This window comes from Agelaius tricolor, unplaced genomic scaffold (genome assembly GCF_023055355.1).
Source record: "Agelaius tricolor isolate 1412-34295 unplaced genomic scaffold, bAgeTri1.0.p SCAF_34, whole genome shotgun sequence".
In the NCBI taxonomy this organism is placed as follows: domain Eukaryota; kingdom Metazoa; phylum Chordata; class Aves; order Passeriformes; family Icteridae; genus Agelaius; species Agelaius tricolor.
The window spans coordinates 2,410,735-2,436,176 of NW_027269294.1; the positions used below are offsets into that span (position 1 = coordinate 2,410,735).

The 25,442-nt window shown below is 39.0% G+C and overlaps 1 protein-coding gene across 6 annotated transcripts in view; it reads right to left on the minus strand.

Annotated features, from left to right (window-relative positions):
* Positions 1 to 25,442, minus strand: part of INPP4B (inositol polyphosphate-4-phosphatase type II B) — a 289,404-nt gene that overhangs the window by 160,956 nt on the left and 103,006 nt on the right. For 5 of the 6 annotated variants that reach the window (XM_071452338.1, XM_071452337.1, XM_071452336.1 and 2 more), the window contains 2 exons: positions 4,120 to 4,238; positions 2,136 to 2,252 (listed from right to left, as the gene is read on the minus strand). The exons of the other annotated variant lie outside the window; for it this stretch is intronic. In XM_071452338.1, coding sequence (XP_071308439.1) covers positions 2,136 to 2,252; positions 4,120 to 4,238 — 236 coding nt within the window. The remainder of the gene's footprint in view (positions 1 to 2,135; positions 2,253 to 4,119; positions 4,239 to 25,442) is intronic. 6 annotated transcript variants of the gene reach the window in all.

The window sequence follows — 25,442 nt, forward strand, 5'->3', positions numbered from 1 at the left end:
AGTTTCACTGCCAAAGGGACACATCCAATTTGTTGGGTTTGATCTCCAAGCATGGAGATCTGTGCTGTTGCAGCTATGCCGGTAATGATATCAAATTATAGCTCATTTTAACCTGACTTTTATGAGCCTACATAAACATCCAGACTTGGAAAAAAAAAACAACAAAACAAACCCAAACTAATAGAAAGCATGATGGTTTCTAATTAATTACAGGTGAAGTCAAGTTATATCATGACTGAGATTTTAGGACGTAAACAGAAGTCGAAATATTGCCACAGATGAAGTTGCAACTAGGGTAGCCTGGGGTCATTCACATATGCTGCAGCTCATCTTGATTTAAATCTTACATCTTATTTAATTTTATCTTGCCTACATCCAGCTTAAAATGGTTGAGTAGTAAAAAATGCTAAATATATGTAAATCAGAGGTGAGATTAATACTTTCCCCCACAAAAAGATACTACAGTGCAGATCTAGAATGTTTCACATAAGAACAATATAAATGCTATGACAAAAGAGAAAGGTATTTTCTCATGGTTTACAAGCTACATCAGTGGGATTCCCTGGGAGAGACTCTAGTCCTGAACTACAATTGTAAGGAACAGTTACAGAAAGTTCTTACAGGTTTGCAAAAAGCTTATCAAGTTATATTAGTTCTCTAGGGTAGATCTTCTCTTTCATAAGTGGCAGTAGAGGAGCCTGGAGCTAGAAAAGCAGTAATACAGGGAAAAGTACTACCAACCCAGTTCACTTGTATCACTTACAGATAGGATATTATTTTCCAGCATCTGTCAGTCAAAATGAAACTGAAAGCAAAGGACAAAGTCCAACTCCATTAACTCAATGCCTGTTACCTGTGCACAGGTGACATCTCCATTGAATAAACAGCAGATCCCATTTTAAGTCCCTGTAGTCGAATCCACTACCAAATTTAAGAGATATACATTCTAAAATGCACACACATGTCCCTTCCCTTCTTAAACAGAGAAGAAATTCAGATTTGATGCTTAAAACACTCCACACATTCCCATGAAAGAGCACAGTGAGGGGACAGAACCAACCTGTTGGCTCACAAAGGTTGAAAATTTAAACAAATAGATCAATAATTTTCTACCTGAAAAAATTACAAGTCCCCAAAACATAGAACTTCACTTTTGTAAGCAGTTCAAAGACCGTCTCAAGATTCAAATTATGCCTTTGATTTCCTTCTTACAGATAATGAACATATATGCAGTCAGGACATAAGCTTGCACTTGCTTTAATCATGCTGGGTGCCAGCTACAGAGCAATCCAGTTAATTAAATACAGGTGTCAATGCAGCCATTCTTGATGTCTAAGAGCAAACTATCAGCTGGACTCCAGCTGCTGCAGGAGAAAAACACACATCTCCCATAGGTCCTGTTATGACATCTAGCTCTGTCCAAAGGCTTAGCCTTTGTCTAAGGCTGTCTTAGATTATCTGGAACACATAAAATAGTACTCAAGCTCTTTATGGGGCAGTTAAATCACTCAGATTGTCCCACTGACCTCCATATATCAGCTCAAGTGAGTAATGCCCAAGAATAAAAAGCTGACTCTGTATTCAAGAACGTACAACACTGGAACCCCACATGATTCACCTTCAGCTGTGACACTGTAGAGTTTGGACTGCTACAAATCAACAACAAAAGCAGCAACAGAAAGCTGCAGTTATCACCGCCCAAGAGATTAAATATGAGTAGCTCTCTCCCAAGTTACAGGCTCTACTGTCATTCTGGTTTATGCACGTAAGTAAAATATTATCAGAAAGATATTTCTGAAAGATTATTCACAGCGGTGCTATCAGAGTCTACTCCATGTGTTCTCTGCCCTCAAAAAGCACACCAGAGCAATCTTTTATTTGCCAGGAATAGCTGTGCTGACTCATGTAACCAGTTAAAAAGCCAATAGCAAAATGCCCATCTTAAGTGCATGGTTCCCTTTCCCTAGTCTCTAATATATCAATAACAGAAAAAGTAGATTTCAGGCACAAGAGAACAACAAAACCAATTTTACATCAAACCATTTCCCCAATTTGCTAACGAGAGCCAAAGAACAACACAGCAAGAAACTCATTCCTCAGTAAGATCTGTGCAAGGACTGAAGCAAAGCACTTACCGTGTCTTGGGATTTATCTTTGACATCATAGACTGTAAGTTTTATTTTAGTTTCCTCATAGATGGGGTATTCCGGTGGGAAGGTCACACCAGTCAGAAACAGTGGATCTTTTGTACCCTGTGCAACATGAGTAAACACTCAGTAAGGTAACAGCTGAGCAATGTGAAGGATGTCACTGTGGAGGTACAGAAACCCAAAAGGTGTCAGCTGTCTACAGCAGAGAGATGGGAACAGCTCAGTTTTATTACCCAATCAATGAGAAAAAACAAACAGCCTTACAGCCTTGAAACTTTATCAGGACAACTAAAAAAGAAAAACAAGCAAAACCCAAACAAAACTACAACTTCCTGGAAAGTTTTTTTTAACTGGAAAGGATATGAAGTGCTTCAGAGGCAGAGCCTGATATCACATTTTTAAACAGCTCAGCCAGTACCAGGTTCGGGAATACAACCTATAATAACCAAAAACCCTTTCTTACTCCCACAGCACTTTTTGAAAGTACCAAAATTTCATCTTTATTTAAATGAACTAAGGATTTAACATGCACACACATACAAAAAAGAGCCATCTTCATTAAGCCGCAATACTAAGTGTATAGAAATGCTACAGAGACTGTCAGTATTACATTAAGGATACTGATTTTGTGGAGAGGGGATTGAAATACTCCTCTTTAGGCAGTACTGCTATAAAATAAAATTCCTGTGCTTTGAAACATTATGATTACACTTAAAAGCTGTACAGAGAAGTAACTACATCATAGCTGAAGATGTACAATTAAATGAATAATACAAAATGTTGTTTATAATTTCTTAATGCTTAATTACACCTAATTTCCAAAGATTACCAGGAGTGTATCCTTAAATTTTCCATTAAGTAATAAAAGAAAAAAAAGGATTGTGCACGACAAAGGTAATTTATGTTATGGATTAACTTTCTGAGACCCTGCCTTCCCCTCCACCAAAGCTTGACTACAAAACCAAGAACCTTGATAAAACAAATTCAGGAATTTATTGAAGTTTAGGACATTGTATTAGGAAATGCATCAACTTCTATTTAAAAAAATACATAGTTATCTATTCATCTTTTGCACAACATCATTCCAGACAGTCTGCCATGAGACATCCTGATCAGATACAAGATATTTGAATGAAGCAGTTTCAGGATGGTTGAGGGCTGAAACCATAATAATTTAATTAGTAGTTGGGTGAAAGTCATCACACAAAGACCTCATGAAATATTCTCATTGTATTTAACAGTTAAAACAAGCCTCTGGTGAAATCATGTGAGTGTTTACAATGAGACTTTGCTGCTCTTAATGAATCTCCCCAGTAAGTTAAGCAAGTTACATCTACATTGCTCACCCTTCATTTTTGCTCTTTCTGACACCAATGCTTACAGGGCAAGGTGAGGACTAGCAAAGCAGCCTCACACAACTTTTGTTGTAATTTATGATGCAAATTACTAATTCTTTTATGTAAAGTCACAGACATTACATAGACACATGTCTTTCCCAAATTATAGATTTAGGGTAATAGTTTTCAAATTGCAAAAGCATCGGCTCTTTAATGGAAAAAATAGAACAAAAAACAAATAGGATAACAGACCACATAATACACCTATGCTTTTCTGCATTTAAAAATACTTTCCAAACTCACTACACTCTTAAGTTTTACTTTGCATTGCCTTGTCCCTTCATGAGAGCAACTATTCCCTGTTTCTTTCTAAACCTGTGTCTGGAGAATAGGAATATTCTCCATGCCTCTACTTGGAACAACAGAGCTTTCATGAGAAGCCAAGTTAATTTCTGTTTATCCTGGTGAAATGCCAAGAACTACAGCACACTTCAGTATGCTTTACTAACTGCCAGAGTGTGCTTGTCTTACCTAAGACTATGCACTAACTTGTTTCAGTCCTAATTCACTTTCTAAGGAAGAAATGAGCAATCCAATAATCAGCATGTTCATTGAATAAGAAAGACTCTCACCTCCACGATTTCAGTGCTTGAATACCGCGTCGAAATGTGCTCGGCTGGATGCACCACTGAGACCTGGATAAACGTGTTCAGCTTCCGATCACGGGCAGCAGCCACTAGATCCTTGCATGCTGGAGACAGTGCAAAATAAAAATAAAAGACTCAAAAGCAAACTCCGGGAAAATGCTGTCACAGGCACAGGACAAAGCAGACCACGCTCCAGCTCCAGATCAAATCTCCAGAGACAAGTCAGTTTAACAGAGGAAGTCCCGTGGAAGTAACCTACAGAAATAGGAAGTCACATGCCACAGAACTGAGCTGAGATTTCGTTTCCACTAGAAATATTTGCAGCTTCTGCAAAGCTCCCTGCCAGAGGCTCATCAGCCCCAGCCCACAAGCGTGCATGCGCACACGCTGCAATAGTAAGTAATTTTATATAAGTACCCATTTAATTTGCCCACAAAATCTCTTCTAGCAGCCTTATTGGATCTTCTCTTGTCTGACAATTTCCCCAGTTACACAACCTTTTCAAACACATTCTAAAACAGCTAATTGCTATCAGTGGTTAAGCTGGTTTATATGATTTGTTACTACTTGTGAACTTAGAGCTAGTTGTCAGGTATAAATCTACATACCTAAAAGCAGGCAGCAACATAATCAATTCCTTTGTCAGTGGCTGGTATATAAATGAGAATTGCATTCTGCCTATGTAGCATCATTCTAAAAACTCATTCTACCTAAGAGAGAAATTCTGTTCTGTTTTAGTAATTCACTTTTATCCTGGAATCAGAGTCCCTTACCATGGGATCATTCTTTACACTAACACACCTTATGCCTTCAAAATGAAAGGGTGAAAGCACTGAAGAAAAAGAAGGAAGGAAGAAACAAATAAATGCATCATCAGCCGCTCCACAGAAGGGACACAGATTAATGAGCCACGCATGGGCTCAAAAGCAAAAACAACCCACCTTCTCTTCTTCCCCACGAAATACACAGCAGTGAACACTGTGGTGAGATCTACCCAGTGCTTTCTGCAGGGCAGTAAACTACCCTGGGATCTCAGAAGCCTGAGGCAAGCAAAGACAAGACTATGGCTTCAGAGAGGGTGATTGTCAAGCAAGAGCTGAGGGTATTTTCTATGAGCCTACATTGCCTACCAGGGGCTTCCTCAAGTGCAGCTGACCTTTAACTTTTCGAAAGGTGAGTCAGATTATCCTCACAGCAAGCAAGCTTGGTCTGAGGAGAAACCAATGCTAGAAAAGCTCTGATACATACAAAAGGCCAACTCAGCTTGTTTTATACCTTTTTTTTTTCCTTTGGGCTTGAACCTGCTGCTGGAGTAAATAAAAGGAGAGCTAGCTGAAGCTTTTTTACCACTCTTTTATTACAGTTAAAAGAGACAGGGAGACAATTAAATCTAACCTTCAGAGATTCAAGTTTTTGCTTTAGCCCAAATTGCCAATGAAATCTCCTGGTATATAGTTTCAAACTGACCACTGTTGCAATTTGGCAGAAAAAGTGGGATAAGCATAAAAGTTTGTGCATGATGAAGTCTTTACAAAAGAGCTGATGTAACAGCACCAGGCTCAAACAGTGAGTTGCCAGCAAGTCCGTGCTGCTAAGACTCACTGGCTTATTAAAATGACTGAATACTAGCACTACTTGACATCATCTTAAATTAAAATTACAGTAGACTTGGGGAAAAGCAGTTGTCAAAGCACAAAAGGTTCAGCAGACACCTTTTGACACTCTTTGACTCTGTCCTCTCTACAGCTGATCACATAAGTAGTAGCAGATCACTGAGATTTCCAAATATAGCCAGTTCCCCCCACAGCATCTGATCTCATGCCATCCTTCAACCCTTAAATACTGCACTCTATAATCATCTTTTTGGAACATAGCACAGTTTCAGAGGAATGGCAAGAGAGCTCATGTTCACTACCAGAAGCTGGAACAGGGAGACAGCCAAATTTTTTACACCTACCACACAGGAAGGCTAGCCAGCTCACAGTTCATTAGAATGCAACAAAAAGTGAGAAAAACAAAGACACACAGACACTTAGGAGAAACAAAATCAGACCCCCAAAAACCCTTATCAGTGACTCTTGGTCAGAGCTCTGAAGCTGAACTCTTGGAAAAAGTACTACAGCATGATGAATCGAGGCAAAACCCCCACAAATAATAGTTTGATCTAGTTGTGTCTTGTCTCAAATACGTTATCTAGATGTGACTAAACCTTTTAGCTGCCAAGAGCACAGGCTTTTATCCTACTGAGAAACCATTAACAATAGGAAGAAGATTTGCACTAAGTGGTCACTACCTTGCTGCTATCTGAACATAGGAGGCAATTTATTTCTGTGACAAGTACTGCAATCCAGTCATTAGATTATTTTTCCTGTAAAAAGGTGGCTTAGCAGCATGATCTTGAATTTCATTGGACAGAGCTGACAGAAAAGTAACTCATCTGCATATCTCCAGTAGGGAGGATCAGCATAAAGCATCAGAACTCTTTGGGAAACACTGGTGCAAAGGGATAAATGAAATTAAATGAAACCTGCATCTACTTTGATGACAGTGTTATTTATCTCTACTGTGACACTGGACTACTGCTGTTCACAACTCTTCTTTCAGTCAGAGAGGATATTCAATAAAGTTATCCCAGTAAAGAACACACAGGTTGCCAGTTTGAGCCACAGTACATCACTTCCCTTCAAAACAGCCCAAATTAAAAGTTGAACAAAACAAAAGGACTACTTTTAAGCTGATGCCAAAGAATAAAAGCTTGTTATATCCTGTTCACAGCCTGGCGAGCTCCACAGCCCCATGCTGCATTACTGCCCTTTGAACAATTTTACTATCAGCACTTCCAAAAACCTTAGGTCTTCAAAGCAACAAAGTGGACAAAGTGGAACATTACACAGCTAGGAAAGTATGCTATATATTTAAACAAGTTTGTTAGGTATTATTAGCATGCCACTCAAACAGAAACTGATGGAAGCACAAGCAGGAAAGGCATTCTGAGGCTGTTTCCTTAACTGCAAACGTAACAGCGTCAGAGCAGGTAACAACATCCACACACTTTCCACCATACCCTACGCCCAAGCAGAGCACAGGTTACGTTATTTCTCAACACCTCACCATGTCTGAATTAATTCTGGAAAAATTCACCAACAAAACACAGTGAAATGAAGCACCAGCTTGTACTTACATGCCAAAAGTATATGAATCTACTCATTGTGACTGTTGACTCAGTGTGTAAAAGCCTGAGTCATCCATTCCCCGGTGACCAAACCTCTGCTGAGCCTATCAGCGTACAATGAATGTTTAAGGAAGAACTGCATTAAGAATAATTTATGCTTTAATATCAACAGAGAAAAAAGTTCAGATAGCAGGAAGAAACAAATCTTCTAACTGATATTTCACTGTTTTCTGTGCTGCACTGACATGATGGCTGTGCTCTCTGCCCTTCTGTGTGTGTGCCTACATAAAGAAGTGAAAGACTGGCTACTGTTTCCTCATGGGACCTTGGAGGATTTTTTAAAAATGTAACTTCTATATTGGAAGAGAGTACAGAGAGAAAAACTAAAAAACCCTATTACTATATAACAGTAAGAAGAAAGGAAACAAACAAAGCCCAAAATAGAAATAGCCTGGAAATTCATCATCTACCTTCCCTGAAACTGTAACACTTCTGACCAGGCATTTTGCACTCTCTGCTCCAAGCACAAAGCCCACTGGAGCAAAAAAAAATTAGTCTGGCAGAGAAACAGAGAGATGCAGCATCACCCAGAAATGGAAAAGATCCAGTAGCTAGAACAAACAACACGGGCAGTGGGAATGAAAGACATTCCCAGCTCAGAGTTGTTTGGGAAATGAGGCAAGAAGGATATCAAAAATTGGGAAATGGCATTGAAACTGAATAGTTTATTTTTGCTAGTGAGGAAAAATACAGTGCATTGGTCAATGTCTTCTCATACTCTGGATTCACACAGTCTAGGTATTAGCCCATATGATAGTGTGCAAGGTAGCTCTTTCTTTAACCAGTGACAAACACCGTTTCCTCACAACTTCATTTCTTCCCATATTCCAAACCAAAACAGATTCCAGGGGGCTGGCTAGGAACAGGAATTAACAACATAGCCCTGTTGTCTCCAGGGTATGCTATTTTGTACACTGTCAAAACAACAGAAAATTAGTAGCAGCTGATGGCAAGGGGCATGGGAAAAGCCTGTGTCTCACATAAACATATATATGTGACAGTAATGTTCAAATTTTTACTCCTTCATTGACAATGCAGAAGCATTATTATCCCAAAGCAACTTAGTTTATAAATAATAATGCACAGTCTGTCTTGATAAACTAATAAGTAAGGTGTAGCTATTCCTTGGTGGGCAAAAGGCCCTGTTAAAGCAGGGAATGCCAGACTTGGACCTGTGCTACCAGCAGAACACAGAACAGCACAGAGTTTACTTTCTTCCACCCTGAGGGAGCATTGAGGATGGTCGGAAGGTCTAAGAGAAGGAAGTGCACATCACCACTGTTTCTGCTGCTGCTAGAAAGGAACACCTTCAGTCAGGCACATGCAAAAGCTTCGGAATAATCAAATCTTGGAACACACAGGAAAGCTTTGGCCATACTTCTGAATTAAGAGTGCAAATGCAACCGCAAGAGGGCTGAGAAGTGAACAGCAATGTGTTCTCTGTTTGGCAAACCACGCCTGAAAGCAAATGAAATGAACATTTGAGAATGGGCATTAGCACAGAATGGTGTCAAAGAGCACTCCTGCTAGTGCTCCATAATAAACCTCAGTAACTGGGTTATCATCAATACCACTAACTGGTTGTCCCATTCCTGCACCAGCAGGAACGCTTCAGTTTGCTGATGGGGACAGAAAGAACAGAGAAGTTGCTCCCACAGTTTGCAATGTGGACTCCCAGAATAATTTCACCATGCAAGACTAAATGGATGTGGCCACAAAAATTATAATGTCCATGTTATCACAAAATGAGAGCACAGTTACACAGCCATGCAACAGGTATGCATTAGGAGGGACACTTTTTAATTGGAGTGACCAAAACAGATGCTCAGACTCAGGTGAACTCTAGAATGAAAAGAAACTCAGTGCAACAGAAAACTACATTGGAGCATATATACAAATAAGTAAAGATCCATTGATTTCTACCCATGGAGACATTCAAGATCACTGTTCCTGTCTCTGGGGGTGAGAGGCTTCTATAAAAACAATATATCTGTTCTCTAGAACATACAGCTGGTTGCCAAAGTAACCTAGTTATATTTTCAAGGAAACGTACATACATAAAACAATTAGTATCCTTCAGGGATGTCTGTAATAATCAGCAGGAAGAAAATTTCTACCAACAATCCAAGGAGAAAGATGACAGGGAAGTCTTACCCAACTAATAATAAATAAAAAAATAAAAATCTCTAAGACATCTCTGCAAGTACAGGTTTTGGGGGAATAAACCCCCACAAACACAAAACAATATTAACAGTACTAACCATAAATAATCCATCAGTATGCTGCCCAGAAAAACCTCAGTCATTAGCCACTTAATTTGCAGCTAAAAGAACATGATTATTTATGAGTCATTGAAGTAGGATACACATGAATGCTGCTGGGGAGAAATGCTGTACGCTGATAAGCGATCATGCCCATGAGTTGAGATGCCAGCTGCACTCATCATCTTATTTGCAGCTGAAGTGCTTAATCTGGTTAGAATTACCACCGTGCAAATCAAAGGTGATCTATTCCAGACTAGGGCCTGGGTGAGAGTGGGGAGTGCAGCTGCAAAGGAGGTTTGATCCCAGCTCAGGTGGTGGAGTCTGACTGCCACAGTGGGGCTTGGATAGTCAGACACACAAGTTTCCTTAGCAATGCAAAGGCTTAATTTGCAACTTTTCATCGCCCATTGCCAGCAACGGGGTTTCGATGCTTCTGACATGCTAGAACAGGCCTATTTCCTCTTACAGCCTTGCTACTTAGCCTGGACAGCCCCAGACACTTAGGGGTTTAAGTATGATAGATGCAAGAGGCTCGGCAAACAGGCTGACTGGATGAACACAGCTCACAGGCATCACATCTGCACGGCAGGATCAAAGGCGTGGTTACACGTGTTAAGCACCCATCCAGTGCTATTCACATTTGCTGTGCATTGAGCTGCTGCAGACGATCTGTTCCACCACATCCACAATCTTCCTCCAGCTTTATTTACACTTGTGGAGAACTGCATTCCATCATCTTCGTGCTCTAGGCTTCAGCTACACAACAGCAACATGAAGAGAACTTAGAGCTTGGCTTAGAAAAGCTCCTCAAGTAATGAAACAAACTGGTTTTGATCAAGATTTTTAAACTTCTGTAATTTTTGAAAATGTGTCTGAGAATACATATGTCTCTTGATCGCTTTCAAGTAATTACAAAAATCTATTTTTTCCCAAAAAAACCTGAATTTCCTTACTGAGCACGCTGTGACTCTAAGAGCACAGCAAACTTTCTCAGAGATGCAGTAGACTTGTGACAGCAAGGCAGATCTCTTGCTGTTTGCTTTTGATTATCAATTACCCTCTTTCCTTCTGTTCAAAACTATTCTACTCGAGGCACCACCTCCTAACAATATTTAGGCTCTTATCTTCAGTTTTCTAGTGAGAGAAATTAAGAAAGAAGGGGCTTGAAGCCTTACAAAAACTTGCTATACATTACTACTCCAAAATACATGCATATCAAAATCAATGTTGATACTGCTATTCCAAGGCTCCTATTTATTTTGGTGTTGTTGGTATTTCAGAACACCACAAAAGGGTTTGAACCTTCATGGAAACAGAGCTAAATACCATTTTCTCCTTCACCTTCTCCTAATATTGTCATATCAAGTATCTAATGACAAAGTAACCTTGCTGTAATTTCTCTCACAGATTTCTAGCTATCCAAAAAACAGAGTGGTTACAAGTTAAAGTACCAAATGAAGAATCAGAAGATCTGCAAATGGTAAGCAGAATTCCATTTTTCTGTGAACTATTACCTTGTTTATACCATAAGCTTATACTGGTAATCACTTCATCTGAAATAAGATGATGAGAGCAGCTGGCATCTCAACAAAAATCAGTAAGAAGGTATAACAATTTATTTCAGATTTTATTTTAAAAATATATTCTTCTGTTTCCTAACATTCTACATCTCTTTGGAAATAAAATAAATGTAAAAAAATACATCAGGAATACCACAAGAAAATGAAAAGACACCAAAGTGCCAAGTCTCAAAGTTTTCAGTCTGCCACATCTGTTTTTATTACAACTGTACACACATTGCTTCCTTTGACAGGAGCATTTTTTCACTGCTACACCAGTTGTCAAGTGTAGCATTACATGGGTTTGATCCTCAGCGTGCCGTACTGACTGACTGTAGAGACAGAATTCTTTTCTAATACGTAAAGAAAATCCAGCTGTTCCTTAGCCTGACTCCAAATCCACGCCACCATATGCATCTTCTCAAGACACTTTCATGCTTGATGAGGAAAGCAGCTCCCCTCACAAAACAAAGGAAGGCAGCCAAGCAACACAGTCTAGCAGCTAGAGCAGACAAGAAGGTTCAGAGAAGAGCTCTAAACAAGCTGAAATCTTTCAGGTTGCTACTCTGCTGCACACCAGCTGCTCTGAGCAGCTGTGAGGGAGCTACTCTGGCTTCTGGGTAGAAGCCCAGCCACAGGAGAACTGGAGTCCAGCTCCCAGGGGGAAGTGATCCACCTGTAACCTGGAGAAGCCACCCAAACCAGCTGATGTTAACACTGACACAAGCACACCTGAGAAATGTAGCAGGTTTAGATGCTGCATTAAGCACTTTGTGCTAAATTCTCTGGAGACAGCTCTGTAAGTAATTGTCAGCAAATTGATGTGTGGCCACAGCCCTGATACCCAGGAGTCTCTGCTGGTGAATAAAACTATTAATTCCTTCTTGAAGTAAAAATGCTACCTATTAAAGGTAATCAAATGAAGAGGCCAGGACAAGAAGCAGTAGGGAGCTATATTAACAACAGTAACTCACAAAATAAAAGACACACAATAATAAAAGCAAACTATAGGTCTACTGTCTTACTGAACAGCCTTAGAATTCATCTGTGTGACAAGAGCTGTGTTCCTTCCTTTCATTGTGCCATGTACGGGGACAAGAACACTACGTTGTTCCAACTTCATAAGATTCAACCAAAACCCCCAAAAATAAAATAACTAAAAACCCCCACCAAAACCACCTCCTTAACATATCCTAAGGGAAGGCAGCAGGAATGTTTGAGCCCTGTAGTATTCTCCATGTGTAGTGCTCAAAAGAAGTAAAACGTGGCCTTTAAAAAATGTAGGTAGTGTATTATTTACCTGTATGATGGTAATTTTTTTATTTTTCCATTTTAACCCCCACTCTGCTGGATTGCCAAATGTCAGGCTGATTCACAGTTGGTTCTCACTGCATGGTGTCTGATGTTGAAAATGACCAGCGAGATAGCCTAAAAAGATGGTCTTCTACAGAAAACACAATGCAAACCACTGACTAATCTCTCCAATATGCCAGAGGTGACCTTTTAGCAAAACAAAACCCACGCACCTCAAAGGAAAGAAGACTAAAACGTACTTCAAAGACAAGGCAAAGAAGAGTAAGACACGCTTTTAATCAAAGGAGAAAATAGATTTCTGCAATCCGGAACAATCACTTTTAGTCCAGTAAATGATGAAATTTGCTGGTAGGAAAAAGCTTGATAAATGTTAAATAAACCGCATTCAAGCCGTAGTTAAAAGGAGATGTTCTAACATAAGGAAGACTTGCTTGAAAAGATGGCAATTCTGGATTAATACCTAAATTATAAGTCCAAATAAAAGACAGTGATTAACTCCTCAGAGGATTCTGAAGCAGTCATTCTGACCAATAATTTAGATTGCTTTAATCCTGCACAAGATAACAAAGTAGAACTCCTTCACAAGGAATTTTAGAAAATGTAATATGGGTTTTTTTCCCATAAATTAGAGAGTCCAGAAATAATAAGACCTCAGAGGTCAAGGATCATGTCAGAGGACGAGCTTCAAGGAGTCCATCTCCCATGAACATCCTGCATTTGTTTACTTGTGTATTTTGAAGGAATACCCTTTACTCCTGAACTTCTCCAAAAAATGTACCTCAGCCATGAAAACTCTGGTGGTACAAACACTCTTCTAAAAAGTACAGGGTGAAAAACACCATAGTGACTGTAGCTGTTGTCATTGCCTAGATGTTATTTCAAAGTAACATTTTTAAAGCAGCAAATACATTTGTATATAAAGTTTCTTCAATAGCAAAACCAACATCACTTCCCCCCCAAGACACTGGCTCATAACTATTACTCTAAATTTTCAACTCTGCCATTTGTATTTTGAAGACTTTAAAGGGGAGACATTAATGATTTTTACAAAGGAGTAAGACCCAAAACAGAAAATTTAATCCTTATACTATAAATACACTCCAATTTCCAGCAGAAGTTTCTTCAAGGGTGAACAATGGCTATTTACATGCAACAATATGTTTGAAACTGCCTTGATTTTGACACGTTGACACATGTAAAGACACAGCTGACTTCTTCAGAGAGAAAATTATTTTCACTCATTTGTACAAAGAAATAATAGTTTAGGATTAAGAGGACACAAAACAATGATAAAAACAACAGCAATCACCCAAAACTAACAACAACAAAAACAACAACCAAAAAAAAACCCAAAAACTTTGATTTGTCTCTTCAGAGATAGCCCTTGGTAGATTAGAGATCTGAATCTTGAATTACCTAGGTATTGCAGCTCTTAATCTCAAAGCTGAAAAAAGTGCTAGTCCACTTCAGTTTTTAATGCAGATAATTCACAATCCTACAAACAATCCTCAGCTTCTCAGGTATGAAGAATTCTCATCTTTAAGAAATGCTAAGACCAAATTCTTCTTAACTCATCATAATGGAACTTGACACGCCTTCAGTCTCTCAGAAATCAATCTTAAAAGCAAGACAATTCTAGATTGAAGTTTTAGCTTGTTTTGAACATTGGAACAAGACTGAAGTAAATTTTTAAAATGCTTCTTTATAACATAGCAGTTTTATATTTCACATAATAGGCAAAAACCACTCTAAAAATATGGCTGATAATAATAATTAAAGTGTCCATAACTGGACTAGAAAAATTATTTGCCACAGCAGGTAAGGGTAAAAACAATGAAGAAAAGCATTCTTAAGCATTTTGTTTGTTTTCAGCAAAGCACCTCAGGTCACGCTGCATCGCCTGTTGTGTGGGATTTGGTGCTGCTGCATTTAGGAGAATTTCAGTTTGCTCAGGGCCTGCAGAAGAACCTGATACTTGAGTCAAATCTCACCAAAGACCATGCATTTCAAAATTTCCAAAAATTAGTACATTTATAACTAATGTGTTCAAAAGGAGAGGATGACTTTAGTCTTCTATTAATTCAATGTTTTTCTATTTACGTAACTTCTCTTTCCACATATGAGGATTAAAAACAAGTCCACTGGGAAATGTTTTACAACATCAAAGTATTACCACAATTGTTTCTACAGGCACATTCAGAGATGTATTTAACAACTGCCACTTGAAACACAAAGGTTCAGCTAATGCAGCAAAGAGTCAAAAAAGTCAAGAGCTATCATGTCTTGAGTTATTAAAAATGTTTTCAGTTAATATATTATTGGCCTAACAACAGAGTTGTTCCATTTCTGTTTAGCCATTACCATTCTGCACAAGAAGCACCAACTCTGTGACTACTATAACCTCTAAATAATTTGCTTGCTTTTTTGTCTTCCAAATAATCTCTACCAAACCATTTGGAATTATGAGGTGACTTTACCTTCACAGAGACAGATACACAAGGAATGAGATGGAAGGAATTCCCTGGGCAGTTTTTCTCTACAGTCGGGGCTAAAGGTTAGAAGAGACCAACTGCAAAAAGCAACAGTAAAAAAAGTTGAAAGTAAACTCTGAACAAGCCAGAGATACCCATGAGTGGGTTTTAAACAGAACACTCAGACTCCATACACCTGCTCCTTGGCTTGGGAGGTATTTCAAGTCCCTGGGTATGTAAGCTTGGAGCTCTAAGAGGTCCCTACACACCTGCAGGCTGGCTCCAGGCACATCCCGGCTGGTTCAGCCCTGACAAGGTGAGCAGCTCCAAGCCCAGCTCTGGGCCTGTTCAGATCCCGTCCAGATCCTGGCGGGATCTGAACAGCACACAGCTCTCTCCTGACAGGGCACAGCTGCTCGTCCACATTGTGCAGAAACATCACCTCTGATTTCCTTCACAGCACACCCAGCGGGGAGGCGGAAGGAGAAATGGGGCCAGCGCCTTTCTCCATTCAGCAGAGCACTGGACCACAAAGGGGTCACACACCGAGGGGATCCGCGGGTTTCAGCATTCTGCCCACCTCTAACCTAACAGCTGCAAACCACCAAAAGCTGCCAACAAATACACAAGAGAGAGGAGGACTTGAGCGTCTGCTTGTATCCACTCAAAGCTGTCTCACCTTGACTGCAAAATAAGGGCGATTTTCATGTCAGCAGGCATAGAGGGCACAAAAGACAATCGTAATTTGGTATTTTACATGTATATTTTCACATTCCAGTACCACTGAACTCAGGTTGCTGTCCCATAATCACTCCAGAACTGAGGTCCACCCCATTGGAAAAAGGGCACTAATCACTTAATAGTCATCATCAGTTTTATTCTGTCTTGGACCCAAATTCTTTCCTTTGCAGAGAAAAGGCTAAGAGTTTAAACTCAGGGTAAAACTCGATTTCAATTTTATTCCTGTCCAACACCACTTCTGCAAATAGACATTCCCTATACATTTTTTACTTCAAGCTTTCATCTTGCAAACATTCCATGAATAACTGTTCCTTGAAAGAACACACACCAAAAAAACCAAAAGATTTTGCACATATACAAAAATTCATAAAAATGAGCATCAGCAACATATTATCCAGGCCAAGAGCATCTACAAAACTATTTTAACAATTGCTGACTCTATCCAGTCCTGACTCTTTCTGCCCAAAAAAAGAGGCTATTCAGGCTGCTCTTAGATCCTTCATGGTGTCTTCAGTGTGCCCCACATGATGGTTTAATTATGATGCAAGGGTTAAAGTTCCCTAGAACAGCTTGAGTCCACATAGAGAGCAACCAATTTAAATAGTCTGATTTCAACATAACTATAAGTGATTATTTAGAGAACTTGAAGATTTTTTTAGATCACAAGCTAGCTATCAACAACAGTAAGGATCAACAGATACCTTACTGTCCATACACAGCACAGAATGTTGGAGGAGTTCACATCAAACCAAACACTACCATCTGTAAGAAGCCTCCAAACTCTTTCTGCAAAGTTACACGACAAATTCCAGGCACAGAGATTTTGGAATCAGCCTCAAGTCTAACAAGTCCAACCCCCCTGTCCAAGCAGGGTCAACCACAGCAGGCTGCATCCACTTGGGTGTTACAACATCCAAGGACAAAGACTTCAGAAGCTCCTCCAAGCACTGCGCCAGTGGCTGACCACCCTCACAGTAAAAAAAAAAAAACAAAAAAACCTAACTATCCCTGTCCAGTAATTCCAAATAAAATTTATTTTTCATTCATGCCTAGAAAAAAAAAATCCCAGGACTGCGAGGCCCAATTAGGCAGCAGCAGAGAAAAGGAAGATGTCAGACACTGAAGCACACAACCAGGGATACTAAAAATGGCTTACTTAGCCAACTTAGTGGTACACACAATTTCTTTTTTAAGTAGATATAAAATTTAAAACTTTAATGCTACCACACTTTGCATTTTGATGAAAAAAAGCACTGCTTCTAGAAGAAACAGCGTAGTTTTAAAAAATTCATGAAGCTGCGGAGAAGACCAAGGTCTATTACTAAAAACGTTGTGCAAACACTGCACACCTTTTAAGCTTCCCTGACAACAGCACAGTTAAGGAGTTAGGAAATAAAAAATCTCTTGCATTCTGAAGAGTTAAAATGTCAGCTTCCTGGGAGGCAGAGAAAGGCTGGAAGAAGGCAGCAGGACCAGGACTGCCATCCAAATCACAGTTGTGGGTAAGGAAGTCTTGGAGATCTCTAACAAAGGAACAACTCATCCTTATTTGTCTCTCTGAGTACAAATACCAATAAGGATCACTATCAATATCAATAAGGATCAATACAATATTCTCAATAAGGATCTAAATCCTTTTCTATCCTCTTCATTCAGACAAGTTTCCTGGACCCACAGAGACCTCAGTCACAGATTTACCATGTACCAGGTAAGCACAAAGCCACCCAGTCACTCCGGGGCTGTCCCCGTGGATGTGCTCTGATACAGCGGCACAGCGCGCTCAGGGCCACTCTCACTGGGAAGATGCTGGCAAGAACATCTCCTTCCATGGCAGAAAACTGCCAGGGAGGCCATGGTTCTCCCCCTGACAGCTCAGCCACTGCACTGCCACCCCTTCTCCCACTCACCCTCCTCAGGCACTCCACGATCCTAAAGCCTGAAGGGGTGAAGGATGCACACACCTTTGTGTACGCACAAACTGCAAGTGAAAACTCCTGCTGAGATCTGCCACAGCCACGTGGGAGCCATCCTAGGGAATCTGAAGAGCCTTATTTGAGAAAATCAGGTTCAAATACTGAACTGGAAAGAGCAATAGACTGGCAAGGCAAATAGGAGAAAGTATGCACAGTAGGAGATATCTTTTTGGGCAAAAGCAGGAAGAGAAAAATACTGATGAAAAAACAGCAGCAGCAGGTGCCAAAAATAACTTCTCTCTAATGCAATGATCTTTAATCCTACTTTCCTATGAACTAGTTTAAAAATACCCTTGTATTTAAAAATACAAGTTTTCCATTTCATCAGAGTAACTGAGAAATTAATGTCACATTCTCCAGAACACCTAATAATTCAGAAGTCAAGCACGATGCTCGTGAAAATACTAAAGGACAAATTAAGGTGTCCACTAGTTCTTTTTTGGTGTTTTTTTAATACCTAAGTGAGAAAAAATTTACGAAATCTCAATTCAGAGAGAATGGCATTAAATCTCTACCTATATCTATAAATTCTTTAGTAATTTTGGAGCCCTTTTCCATATATAACTTTCAATCAGCCTTACAAATTACCATTATATTACTGATAGCTATGAATGTTTTACATCAGAAACTAGAAATAGTTCAGGCAAAGCAGCATGGAATGAGGTAGATGAACCCATGCTAGGACTGAGCTCTTGTCATTAATCTGTTTCTAGCACTCTGCCTCACTGGGATACTGAACTGGAACCACTCTTCACAGAAAACATAACTATTTTCTGCCTTGCCTCTGAAATTTTGGAGAAAAGGAATTTTGCAAGCATGAGACAGCAATTGCAAAGTCTGTAAGAAAAACATGCCATAGACACAAAATCAGCATTTTCAATATCAAGAAAAATTCCTGATTTTACTAAGAACTCTACCAATTTTATTTATTTAAGGTTTGAAAAATAAATGTCCTGCCTAGTCTTATCCTTCTTTTTTTTATGGACGTATAAATGCAGCAGTTTTATAACTGACAAGATTTCAGCATTTGTACATTTCTGACAGAATTTAATCCTATTATCTGCTGCATCACTCAAGAGCTAAGATGATAAACCCCTGTCTCTCAGAATGGCTAAATTCCAAAAAACCCTTTCAACTGTTAAACAGCTTTTAAAATTCAGGCATATACAAACTCCTCTCTAAACAGATTAGCCACAGCTATTCAAAATTTCTCTCTAGATAAGTGTTTATATCAAAACATGTGACAGTCATTGTGAGGATCTTTAGGCTATTAGATTTAAAAGTTTCCCTTAGTCACGGCCCTTATTTATACATATTAATATTTACAAGGTCATCAACCACTTTCTCCCAGTAGTTCAAATGCAATGTTTTTTTTCACAAAAGCTTCTGGAAACAGAAAATACTCCAATTTCATGGAGCAGAATGGAAGAAAACTGCCTGAAACTCAGTTTGCACCCGGGTTTAATAGTGATACTCCAAACATCCTCATGTTTCTTACTACTTGCCTCAGCACATCAGCGGATTCCTGTAAACCCATCACACTGGAATATACTCAGACAGTAATGATTTGCTCCCTCATGCTGGTTCATCCTCTGCTCTGGCCCACACTTCAGAGCATATAAACATCCCTGCATTTAACAAGCCCACCGGGAGGACTAACTGCTACACAGCACGTTGTAATGCAGGATTTTCATCTCTAACACCTACACAGAAATTGAATTTACTCAAGTCAAAGCTGGTTAATGAAAACCATTAAGTATCAATGGATGCTGACAAGCTGGAAATATTTCTGCAACTACTTCTATTAGGAATTGCTTCTCACTGACACAGAAACAAAGTAGATAAAAATGAGTAATACTACACAAGATGTAATGGGTTTTCAGCAACAAAAATAATTCATATTGATGGACTACATAGAATAGCTATATATATGCACATATAACTCCCTATACAGATAATTTCATTAAGAACTCTATGTAACTGTAAAGTACATATTATTATATACAGAATTTTCAGTTTCTCTTAATATGCAAAAAGCACAGAGAACACTAACTGTTCACATATTTTCCCAACTTTCATGTTTGGAATTTTTGAGTCCTTGCATAGTAAGCCCTACAGTTAGTACAGATTAATATTTAAGGACTGTGACAGCATCCTGCTTCTCTAGCTGCAGTGCAAATGGTGACAACCCCTGCCCTACAAGGAGCTGAAGGATAGATTTCTACAATTACAGTGCCTACAGGTACAAATTTAAAAATCCAGCCTAATTCTCTATGACTCAAACCCACTTAAGCTGGCAACCAACAAACAAGTATATGAGTTTTTGAAATGATTCTCATTTTGAGCTTTTTGGAGATATGCGTCCATGCAACACCCACGTCCCACCCCACAAACTCCATTTCCTGGATTTGCTTTTCCAACATTACCAAGTCTTAATGGTAGTATATAAACAGTTTTGGCCTTGTTTTTCTGACAGAGTACACAACATGCAAAACTCAGGAGTGATGCTTTAAAGAGGTACACAATGATGAAGGAGCAGTGGTTCAGAAAACTGCCTATTTAAAAACCCCAAACAGTCACACTCAGTGTGGCAAAAGCTATCACAGAACACTACAAGCCTTCTTTAAAGTGAGCAAAGGACTTTGGGAGGAGAGGTGGATAAAAAAAATTACGTGGGATCTTGGCAAACCCGTTCTCAAATCGCTTTCCAGCAATGCTCACACAATGTCTGCATGTAACAAAGAAAGCTGGCTGTGAGTGCAAGAGAATGCAGGAGAGTACAGCAAGAAAAGCTGACTCTCCTCAGGGGTCACTAACTCAACATCACCCACCCATTTGCTGGATATGCATTATCCATCACCAAACACTGCCCAGAGAGGTGACAGCACGATGTCTAAGATGAGAGGCATTCACTACCTTAGAGCCTTTTGGAAAACTCTTTCACTCACTGCTTTATCTGCACTGAAACCAACTGCAAGCTGGCTCACAAGTGGAGGAAATGAGAAATTCCTGCAGGAGCTACTGCAAAAACATCACAAGTCTTACACAGTCTCCGACTGGGCTTGAATTGCTGTCTCTTGGGGAGGATTCCTTCAGTCAAAAAGGGACTCATCCTAGCAACACTGAGTTACTAAGAATAAACTGCGTTTAAGGCATCTTACGCTGCAGTGCAAAAGTCTCAAAGCAGACAGAAGTCAAACAAGCAGCTCCCAGAGGAAAACAAGAGCATTCCTTCCAATCATGTGGTAGCTTTTCTGCATCCTGAATCTTTTCTGATCAATTTAAATTGTCTTTTTATTTACTATTTGTTATTGTGATGTAACAGTATCTAAGATACATCAGTAAAACCAAGAGGGGGAAAAAAACAAACCTGACTAGCTGGTTTGGTGGAAGATGGAATTTGTGTGGGACCAGAACAAACTCAAGTAAAATTCAGAAAACTGTTACAACAAAAAGAGCAAAATGAACAAATAAAATTTAAAACTCACAAACCCAGCCTTAATTTTTATATTTTTGCTGCTATTGTTTCTAACATGGCAAAGACAACTTTTTTGGAGGGAGAAATATCCCTGAGCAATATGTGACACTGAGTTTGATTCAGAGGGAGTAGATGACTTTTTTTACAATTTTATTTGGCTAACACAACAAAGCATCATTTATTCACCAACTCATAACTTGATGAAGCAGAAGGATAACCAAATGGGCAAATTCTACTAGGATCAAGACTGGCTTCAAGTTTGTGGTAAGGATAAAACCACTCTTTCTGCTTATCATTCTTCCAGGAACAGCTGCTGCTGAAAAAGCTCCAGATTACGTTTCAGAATTGGAAAAATCATTTAGTCATGCTCTTTGAGCAGCATCAATGTACCATTTATTTTCAGTAGGCAGAGTTAAATCTGCTTCAAGACTTTTTCCAAAGGGATGGCATCACAATATCACTTGGGGAAAAAAGTAAGATCGTGGAGAATAAAAATTTCAGCATTTACAGGTAGACTGCTTTTGTATCAATTTGGTGAAAAGAATAAACATATCACCTAGAATTTTTTAATTTTAATTCTTTTGAGTACTTGCTCAAGTTATCTGTGATTTGTGCACTATTTAATGAGATTTTGTAAAAACATAGTCATAAGATTTACATTACTCTACACTTTGAAAAGTGCCTAGAGGTTATTCAACAATAGAACAGTCCATCAAAACTCATGGATCTAATATATTTGCAAAAAAAAAAAAGAGCATGTTTGGAAATGTCAGACAGGTGCTGCCATAAAAATCACCACCTGAATATGCTACAATATGTGCAGAGACATTTTTTCTGTACAGCTATTTTGGTTACTATTACCATACTACAGCCATCATATCCCTTGTACTCTGTTCACAAATCTAAGCAATTAGACAAATGCAAAACCACTAAAATTGTGTTGGTTATTGAGTGAGTAACTACCAAACTTATTTCCTCTTTTCCTCTGATTTATTGCTCCCTATTAACACCATGTTCACTACCTACTTTGCATTTGAGCACCTTGATCACTAACTATGCATTCTACCCCGTTCCCTCATTTTTCTGACTGCTGCAATTTTCTTGTGCTGCTTTGCCAGTTCGCTACCAAATACCCTTAAAAGCCCAAGTTCTGGAAAACTTCACAATAGTGTTCAAAACACACAACATAATTTATCTCACATAACTATAACCTTGTACATCAGCTGGGCTCACATACTTCACATTGATGTAGCACGGCTGCTTTGAAATCAGGAATCCACAACATATTTATTTAGATCTGGGACTCAAGGGCTGGGATATTTTGGAGAAGCAAGCAAGAAGAGCAGCTTCAAAATAAACATATCTATATAAGATCTAAAACTGCACACTTCAAAGTCATGGGAAAGATTTTTTTATCAGTTTGACTGGTTTGTTATTATTCAGGCCCAGTATCCGGGTTCATTCCTTTTGCCCTGCTCCTCCTCTCTACTCATCACCCTGCATGGGCTGTCATATCCCCCCTCCTAATGCTTCATGGAGCTGCATGCAGAACACAGGCACTCAAAATGCCAAACAACAAGAGAGAGAGTTTGCAAAGTTAAACTCAGCAGCAGCTCCAAGGCTCAGAAATCATCCACATTTCCAAAGAGTCCCCAGGAATATAAAACGCAAACATCTTTGTCTAAAGGATGCTCTGACTCCAAAGTAGTGTTACAAGACAGGCACGCTCCTGAAAATGCTGAATGAACTGCAGTGTAAAGCTGTAATTCAGGTGAGCTTTATTCTTTGCTTTAACCTCAGGGAAAAAGAAAAAAGATACCACTTTATTGCACTTTAAAACAAAATAAGACAAGGCAATACTTAGACATTTTATGAAGGGAATGCTTTTCAGAGTATTATGGACAGAGGATGTTGCAAGGTAACTACCACAACAAAACACAAAACTCCAGGAAGAATTTTAATATCATGATTTCAAAAGTTAGTTATCAGAACTTCAAACGCTGACCAGCAGCACTTAGTTACCATGTCCCCAAATAAAACTCATGTATTTGGCAGCACTCAAGTATTATTTAAAAGCTGTATTTTGTTTTAGTTACTGGAGTTCCACTTCTCAATGTTATTTATTGACCAACAAGTGACAAGAGACTTAAACTACAATTATGAGATGTTACAATTTTTTTAATCAATTTAAACACATTTGTCTATCAAATGATAGAAGCAAATGTCTATTTGACAATATATGTGTAAGTATGCTACTTAACTAATATAATAATATTGATTACATAATATATATGAACAAAATTACAGGCATAAGCCATTCTTTCAGGGCTAGAGACTGGCTTTATAAACCTTACTGTTAGATGTTCCAGTAAGAAGGATAACTGCTAAGAATTTCATTGACTGTTCAGTCACTAAAGGTGGATTCCCCTAATGCAAATGTGTTATGCTTCAGTATTTAGTACTATTTAAGGTTCAAGACACTAAGAATCACCTTTATACAATTGCCTGTGTTGCCAGATATTCCTGACTTAGGACTCTGGACAGGACTATCAGCCAAAACCAAGAGGTTTATGCTGCTACTCCTAATTGTTACCTGAGCTGCAGCAGGATCCAGTGTATAAAATCATGACTCAATATTGCTGCAGAACAAACCACAGAACATAAATGCCAACTAGAAACAGCCCAACGCGAAACACAAATACTGACACTGAGTGAACAGAGATCCATCCAGCACAAGCCCAAACAAGTCTGAAAATGGCTTTACTGTGTTTTTACACTTCTGCCTGCTGGGGCACATTTATCACTGAAAGCAACTTTTCCTAAAGCACTGCTCATCTTATTTGCAGTCAGTGCCTGTAGCACCTTCCTCCCTCTCAGACCCTACACCTGAGTCATTGTGAGAGTTTGTTATTGCTGGAATGCTGCAATTACTGGCTCTGCCCAAATACTACAGCCACATCACCTACAAAAGGTAAATAGAAATGCACAGAAAAGTTAAATCTGCCCTTAACGATTATATAACATGGTGATTTCCTGCCAACAGAGAATGAGGCCTTTGTTCCATGCCAACATTTAACAATTTCTGCAGAAATGGTCTATACAGAAAAAACCCCATAACCTACTCAACAAAAACTTGCAATGCCATAACTGCCTAATTTTTAGAAGACATACAGATAAAAAAATATACAGATAAAAGGTGAGGTATTCTAAAAATAGCTGTATCAAATAGAGCTGTGTTTGTCTCAAAGGGCACAGTTTTAAGGCGTCAGCTTTTCAATCAGTGTAGCTGCAGCAGCACACAAGCCGAGTGCGACCCAGTTCCAAGGACAAGGCCAGGAAAGAAGCCCCCACAAGGCAAGGAGCAAAAACAGAACCACAGGAGCCACATCACTCATGCCATCCTGTTTGCTGTGTTTGGAATTTCTGAAGGACATTTGTTTGTAGACTATTTAAATTCTCCAAACAGAGCAGTCCAGTTGATATTTATATAATATTCTGCTCACAGTTATCTGTATTTCCCTCTCCCTCTTACACTGAAACTTTTTTTGCAACAGATGTTATAAAAGTTTTTATACCAGAGTGAATTTTAACAGATGCTCAATAACACTGAGTAAAAGTTTCTTAGTGCACTGCTACACAACATCAGATAGATATTCACAGGTGACATGGATGCAAACATCGTAACCAATTTGACAAGTTTTAGTTCAGAAGGCAGACAGCACGTAGAATCAAATATTTGAAAAGTAACTATTTGTGACTGTATTCTTTTACCATACACAGGGAGTAATCACAGGATCATTCCAGTTGGCAAAGACCCTGAGGAGAGTGGAGCCACCCATCAACGTTCTTATTTCCCACACAGAATTATTGTGTTTAGTGCTTTTACAGCAAGTAATTATTTCACTTACTATTTCAAAGGCTTCAAAGCTTTTGCACTGAAAGAATGGTGAAAAGTAGCTTGCTTTGCACAGTTTGAGCTGACATATTGTGCTCCTTGGTCTTGTATTACAAATATACCATTATTCAATTAGATTGCTTGACTTACTGAGCAATCTGAATTATTCTCTACTTCTAAATGGAAGGGAAGCTTGAGCTGATAGAATCCCTCCCAAAACAATTCTGCTATATACTATAACAATATATAATTTTCATATACCAATTATTAAATACACTAAGTGCTACTAAGTATAAAATGGCAAAGTTAGGTAAACATTTACATGGCCTCCACACTACCAAATAACATCACATTTAGATTAAAGTTCGTTGTAAAGCAACA